The sequence below is a fragment of the Dermacentor andersoni genome, chromosome 1 (assembly GCF_023375885.2).
Source record: "Dermacentor andersoni chromosome 1, qqDerAnde1_hic_scaffold, whole genome shotgun sequence".
NCBI lineage: Eukaryota > Metazoa > Arthropoda > Arachnida > Ixodida > Ixodidae > Dermacentor > Dermacentor andersoni.
This window is the reverse complement of record NC_092814.1, coordinates 111739537-111746964: the sequence shown is the minus strand read 5'-3', so window position 1 is coordinate 111746964 and position 7428 is coordinate 111739537. Positions and strand designations below refer to the sequence as shown.

Below are 7428 nucleotides of genomic sequence, written 5' to 3'. Positions count from 1 at the left end.
GCACCACTATAAATGTTACTGTCTTTAGATAGTGAGCTGCACGGCCCCTTCGATCACCCTTCGTGTTTAATTTGCGATCTCGATATCCAATGTAGACAGACTGCGATTAGGATTGACTCCATACACCAGGTGTTTTGTTTAGGGTAGGGATTACTCAAAGCTTGGATGTCAAGCTACGTGCGTGCATGCTCATTCGACCAGCGCCTCGGTCTGTTTCTCAGTTCTCCGTGCAGGTGCTCGCAAGGTTTCGGAACATGAAAACCACTGTTAATTTCTTCGCAAGTCCGCATACAGCCAAGAATCGATGCTTGTAAGATCTGTGCGTACGACTTAAGCATTGATTTCGTCAATTTCGGGTAGTGTGTTTATGTCGTGAGAAAATTCAGTTTCTTTTCCGTGACACACATTTTTTTTAAATTGAGAGCGCGGCTATGACCGTAATAACCTCCGTTTTCGGGTTCCCTGACACTGATGACGCATGAGTCGGGGATGTCACACACGCAGGTGACGATGCTATTTGCGTCTTTTAGGCAAGCATTTATGAAAAGGATTGCAGATTATCAAATTAAAAGAAAGTAATGACGGCCCTGTTGCAGCCCTCTGTGGATGTTTCTGTTCTGAAACGGAGGGAGGAGGGCGCCTTACTATTGGTCGCGTAGGTTGCTTCTCAAGTGCATGCACGGTCTTATTTCTTTGCTCACAGGCTTTCGTATTTTCAAACATGTGTCTGAGGAGAAAGAACAGAAAAGTTGAGTTCGGTCAGGCCCGTATAAAGTTCATACATAGCACCTGCGCGTCCTCCAACAGCAGTAGCAGACGACGCCTAAGTTGCCTATTGGCGGCGTACGAGGGCGCCACCGACTCGTAGCCCGCGGAACGAGCGACCGCCGGATCCACGCACGCACGCCGAACTCGCGGCGCAGGATCCTGTCATCGGGCCTTCACATTACGCGGAGTAGTCCTGCTGGCGTAATGTAACAGCGCTCCAGTGCGCCATGGGTGAAAGTGTACTGGCTCCTGCTGTCGTGCGTACCCGCCCGTCCGAGGAGCTGCGTCTCTCGGCCGCGCCTATCCATGACCTTTGCGGACCGCTGTAAAGAGGAACGGACATTTCTTTTCTTTTTACACGACAAATGCCGGGCAGCTTCAGCATCGATAGGCAGTAGTAGCAATCCCAAAACTGAAGAAGCTAATGTCGGAATTTTGTACCAAATACAATGAGCAAAAAATGGGCATCCGTCAGTCGTGTATTCACTTTTCCTTTCTTTGGAGGTGTGGGAAGAGGGGGTTGGCGGTGCTTGCGAGAGCCCTAAGCATTTAATGCAATCAGGACTACGTACAGAATTGAAAAGCGAGGAGGGCAATAGGAAGCGTACTTAGAGCTTCCTAACAAAAATATAAAAATTGTGGATGGAGGTCTAGCCATACATTGACATAATGTACATTCACTGATTGTAGAGTTAGCTCCCATTTCCCACCGTGCTACAGTTATAATGAGAAATGCGCAATTTAAGCGATCTCGTCAGGGGCAATCGTCTAACAACACGGAAGGAAAAATACAATAGCAAAGCCGTCTAGAGAGGTCTACTAATATCGCTAAAAGGCATATTAAGCGATTTCTGTTCTATTGAAGGATTTTCAGTGGCGTACGTGTGGCTTTCTGCTAAAGATATGTTGCATGGACGACGGCACCGCAATGCGAGCGATGGAGATAAAAAAAAAAAAAAAATCTGGGAGAACTATAAGATTGCAGCGAGCTATTGTGTGCAGTGTGCCAAAAGCCAGGAAATGTGAAAAAGGCGGGCTGAACCACGATTGACTGATGGACCGCATTGACGACTAAGCTTTCATTATGAGACCCAAAGATAGTTGAATGACTCCCCATAAATCTGCGTCTCTGCAGAATGATCATGCCCCCAGTGGCAAAACATATCGCGTAAGTGCCTGCCGCTTTCACCTGCTCCGGAACTTGTCAGGTGGCGGTTTCGCACCGAACTATGCGGTGTGCCACAGGCTTCTCTCGGACGCCAGCGATGATCATGGAGACTGGCTGCACTCGTGTCGTTGCTAATTTTGACCGGGCCCAGGTGCGTCCCAAACGGGAGAGCCCGGTCCCAAGAGCCCCTGGAGCGCAGTGTTCATTCAGAGCGGGTGGAAGCGGAAGGGTGGCGACCCCCCCCCCCCCCCCCCACACCCCACCACCACCGGGCCGAGACCTTGGGCGCTTTTAGCCGCCCGGTCTTGGCCAGGGCCCAGCGGCGCTGTCTCCAAGCGGCCTCACGTGGCGTCCGATCGATGCGGGGGCTTCCCTTCCGCGGGCTAATTGACTTTAGAGCGGGGCAAGCCTGGCCTTCGGCGCCAGCACGTGCTCCGGAATGTTAGGGAAAGTTGGAAAAAGGCGAGCTACGAGCGGAGTCCTCCTCGCCAGCGGGAGAGGCGCCCCGCCCCGAGGAGCGTCACGCACGCGTCAGAGCAGGGCCTGGCGGTGGCCAATGAGCGCGCTGCAAAGTGACGACACCGCGGCGGTGCACGCTGGCGGCCGTGCGCGCTGCGAAAGAGTGCGGCGCACTATAAATGTGGCGCGTGGCTGGCGCCGAGGGAACCGTTGCATACGGCTGGATCGCGCAAGCAGGCCAGCCTTGAGTAATCTGTGCGGAGAGTGTGGACTTGTGCGCGCGGCAAATTCGAGGACCGAGCGCATCGTCGGGGTGCGCGCCCGGCGAGGGCAGTGTGTGGAGTGGTCACTGGCCAGCGCCCCCCGGGTCACGACGGCTTCTCCGCTGCGGAAAAGCTTTGACTTTGAGCACTGCGTGCAACTTTCGCCATGTTACGCGTCGTCCGGCATGGACTCGCCCCATCTGTATGAGTCGGCGAGCAGCGAGGACCTCAAGCATCCGTCTCGACAGCAGCCGTCGCTGGTGCTGAACGCTGCGCTGGGCGCGCGGTCTCAGCTGGGCGCCTTTGACTTGGGCTCGGACGGCTGCGTGCCGGACCTGGCCGAGCTAAACACACCCGAATTGTCATTCGATCTGCAAGGCTTCATCGCCGACTCTTCTTCTTCGGCGCACTCGTCGAGCAGCCTCGAGGAGACTCTGTTCACGGATCTGCTGACAGAGCAGCAGAAGCGTTACGGTGGCCAGGCCTTTTCCATGCCCCACCAGGGTGGGTCCCTGAACGAGCACCGGTACGGCGCTGAGGCGGGGCTCGGCATCAAGCAAGAACCGCTGGATCAGGCCGAGTACTCGAGCTGCCGCGAGCAGCCCTACGGCCGCGGCCTGCTCGCTTTTCCGGGCCTGCACGGCGGGGCCCCCTCGGCCGCGCCTACGCTCAGGCCTGTGGCCGTGTTCTCGTCAGGTCAGCCGCATGGTCTGGCGCCGCCCCAAGGGCCCCTGGGCCTGCCACCGCCGCCCCCGCCACCTCAGGGAGCGCAGCTGCACAGGCTCGGCGGAGGACCTCCGACGCACCACAACGGGGCTCTTGCCGCGTCCGCTGCCGGACTTCGGCCCTTGGGCGCACCCCCCGCCAAGCCACAGCCGCACCGCAGTTCGGCCGGCAAGAAGCTGCTCGACAAGGGCTCCGACGAGTACCGCCGCCGCCGCGAGCGCAACAACATCGCCGTGCGCAAGTCCCGCGAGAAGGCCAAGCAGCGCTCCCGGGACACCGAGCGCAAGGTGTCCGAGCTGAACCGCGAGAACGACTCGCTGCGCAAGAAGGTCGAGCTGCTCACCAAGGAGTTGGCCGTGCTCAAGTCGCTGCTCACCAACGTGGGCGTGCCGCCGGAGAACGTCGACTCCGAGATCGCTCGCTCGCTTCAGGGCTACTAGGCGGCGCCCGCGGGCCGCCCCGTGTCTAGTCAGCTGTACAAAGGGGCCCCCGGGCCTGGACTCGCCGGCGCCGGCTCGCGGCGGACCCCCAGTGCGTACCCACCCCCCTTCATTCAGACTGCCGCCCCCTCCGTCTTGCGTTGAGTACTGTTGCACCGTTTATTTTTTTAAGAAAAACAATATCAATATTAAAGTCCATTTTCCGTTCATCGAAGCGCTGGCCCCGGTGTGTGTGTCTCTCGCCCGCCGCTCGGAGCCCCGGCCTCAGGGCAGACGAGCGGCGGCGCTGTGCCCCAGACACGACGCCTGCTGGCGCGCGCCAGCTGCTTGCCGCGGTGGCAGGCTCTCGCGCCTGCCGCCGCGCCTCGATGATCCCATTGGCTCGACACCAGCACGGCATCACACGTTGCTTACCAGCAGCGGAGTTCCTATGAGCACACTTCGCTAACTGTAAAGCTTTGTTTAATGGCCAGCTACGTCAGGTGGTAGCTTAGGAATTATAAGCATTTGCTGTGATACTTGCTTCATATAAGTTTGTGGTATACCTACTAAGCCAGCAAGCGTTCCTTGTGGTACCGTAATTTGTTCATTTGGGATATCTTAAGCTTTCTCAGAAATTGGATGAGTCAATCTGTTTGCTGCTGTAGCTGTGCTTCCTGTTGCGCGCGAGACTTGAGGACAGCTTTCGGCACCAGAACAATAGTGTGTAGGTGCCCGTGTGTCGCACTGCTCGCAGAGTACAAAAGAGCTGCTGCAGGTAAGTGCACGCTGCAGCGGATCCCAGAGGAGGCGATAGGTGATCGCGGCGGCCGCGCCAGGGGTGTCCAATGTGAAGGCCGGCCCTTATCGTGCGCCCCGCGGGGTCAGCGTAGCGCGTGTGACGCAAGGCGCTCGCGCGCACTGACGGAATTTCCGGATGGAGCGCGCGTTGCCTAGGCGACAGCGTCCCGCGCGCTGCCAGGGGCAACCGTGCAGCTGTCTTTCGGTCAGGCCTTGTGCAATACCGAGGATACACTGTTTCAGCGCTTGGCAATATTGCGGCCGCAACTTAGGCGCGCCGTGTGCTGCGCTCTTCGCCATTCCATCCCCCTCCCCCATCGATCCACGCGCGAGCGCTGTTTCGCGGCTGCCCGCAGGCCGGCGTCACGGGCGCGCCCGGCCCACGCTCCCGAAAGGTTTCAACTGGCTTAACGCCGGTCCAGCTCTTTCAACAGCCCGGGCTCATTCGGTCTCTTCTCGTGCCAATCCGAAGAGAAAAAAAAAATAGACAAAAATGGCGGCGCATACAAGAGGACAAGGAATAGACAGGTCTACTGGTATAGTCCAGGTCTACTGGTCTACTGGTATAGTCCAGCGCTTTCGATTGTTATAAGTCCAGTGTTTGCTCCACCGATTACTTGTTCTTTTGCCTACGTTGTCGTAGATGGGTTTTTTGATGGTTAGTTTTTGCCCTGCAAGCGTATACACCAACTTGCCGCTCAGCCCAGTTTTGCAGAATTCGGCCATAGATTCGTGCGGCCACGAGCCTCAATTTGTTCCATATGCAGAAGATATTGAACGTGAGCTTCGCAGTCGCCCTTACTCCCCACCATGCTCCACAAACCCGATTTTGTAGCTTAGGATCCGCACTCGCTTTCCGATTGTTGCGCGTGCCGTTACTTCTGCCGATACGTAAACTTAAGGCTTGTGATCGTCATTCTTTGCTGAACTCGGCGTGACAGTATGCGTTGCGGCAGCTTCAATGCTTCGCGACCTGGTGACTTCCGTTACGTTAAGTGTATTTTACTACGAAAAGTGCAAAGGGGCATTGAGATAAATGTTTTTGTGTGCATAGCAGTATGTAGGGCAAATAGTAATGTAAAGAGGAAAAAAACAAGTGGGGATGTTGCTAAGGAAAACGAGAAATACTATATGTACATGAAACTTTATCTGCTACTGAGCCGTTACTGAACTGTTACTGTTACTGAAATAATATGAACAACCGGGAATGTTTGTTAATCAGGGCCCGTGTTGCGTGAGAAGTTGCCACTCTTTTTGTCCTTCGTCACTAGTGCGCACGAAGCCGTGTCCCCGCTAATACAAAGATCAGCCGTGCAGCAGGACAGACGATAAGAAATGGATAGAATCGGACGAAAACAATTCTTGCACAATACGGGCCCCACTGTAAACACACACACACACACGCACACACACACACACACACACACACACACACACACACACACACACACACACACACACACACACACACATATATATATATATATATCAGCTAATCCTACGAAAGCAGCTTGGAATTTAAAGGTGTGTGGGAGCGGAGTGGCGGTACATAGCAGGAGCGTTACATGGCAGAGAAGCTGCTCACATTAATCTCCTCTTGAAAGGAAATGCAAAATTCAACCTACGTTAGCTGTATCATGCAATTGCTAAAGCGCTCCACCTTGTAATAGTTAGCGACCGTCGCTCCTATAGACTTGGTCCATGTCTCAGACATGTTATACTTCACACTGAAGACGAGCAGTCGACGCAGGTTATTACCATGATGAGGTCCTGGATGCATGCGGTAAAATACACACGAACAGACGTGTCCCAGGTTGTGCACGTTGACATCAGGTGAAAGATGCCGCCCACCTCTATGTTGAATTGTCCTCGGTCTGCAAACGAGCGGCTTGTGCTACAGAAAGGTCTTCACGTGCTGTCAAAATCGCCTTTGTTTAATTTTAATCTTACGGGTGCGCCTACTCTGACATCTACGATCAAAGTAGAGCTTTGCTCGCCGTTAATAACTTTGTTTTTCAACAAAAAATAATGACCGTTGGGGATCGTTTAGCTTATGGTCTGCTCACATACTTCTCTCAAGCTTGCCTAACGTGCGTCGCCAAATCACGCGTTAAGGGAGAGAGGGATCTGTAATATTCCAGTCACAATGCATAGTGCCAGGGATCTTCGCCGTGCCCATAGTGTAAATAGTGTGTATAGAGTCTGGATCATTCATACTGTACATATTGTACATAGATTGTATGGTGGGTTGTGTGCGGTTTGTTGATTTTCCGTCGTCTATTCTGTATTTCATTCCTATTGCTACAAGTAGTTATGCTCTCCGAAAGTAAATGCTTTGGAGTAGCCGGCTCCAATGGAGGAGGCCACGTCTTCGTTCTTAAATAAATAGTTATCTCTATTTCTTGCAGTTCACGCTTCTTTTTCGTCTGCTTATATGTACTTTTTTCTAGCGCATCGGTGAAGACCTTTGGTGCATCGGTCAAGACGTTTTTCCTCGGCGGAATTACATTAATTTTTTTTCCCGCGTCTCGCTTAAAAGTGCCAAAAGTAGTGCTCGACTGTTATATCAAAATAGCATCAACTGCCGATGCTGCCATATTTCATTTTAGTGACAACATTCAGTGAGCGCGACTGCATTTAGCCAATCATATATGTTGAAGTAGGAATTTATCTGTGGTCTCAAAGAGATTGTGTGTAGGCGTTTCTGCTTGCACTATATATGCCACTGGCGCAGTTCAATGTCGCTGGAGCATCCTTGACCATGATGGGGACAGTATAGAGTCTGCTGGAGGCTTTCGCCTGCCTTCTTTCGCGCGTGTCTCGC

General features: G+C 53.8%; 1 protein-coding gene across 1 annotated transcript; it reads left to right on the top strand.

Annotated features, from left to right (window-relative positions):
• Positions 1–2599: 2599 nt before the first annotated feature.
• On the top strand, positions 2600–7002 carry LOC126545662 (uncharacterized). Its single transcript, XM_050193591.2, has one exon. It carries the CDS (start codon positions 2844–2846, stop codon positions 3822–3824), a length of 981 nt encoding a protein of 326 aa, XP_050049548.1. The 5' UTR covers positions 2600–2843; the 3' UTR covers positions 3825–7002.
• The last annotated feature ends 426 nt before the right edge of the window (positions 7003–7428 follow it).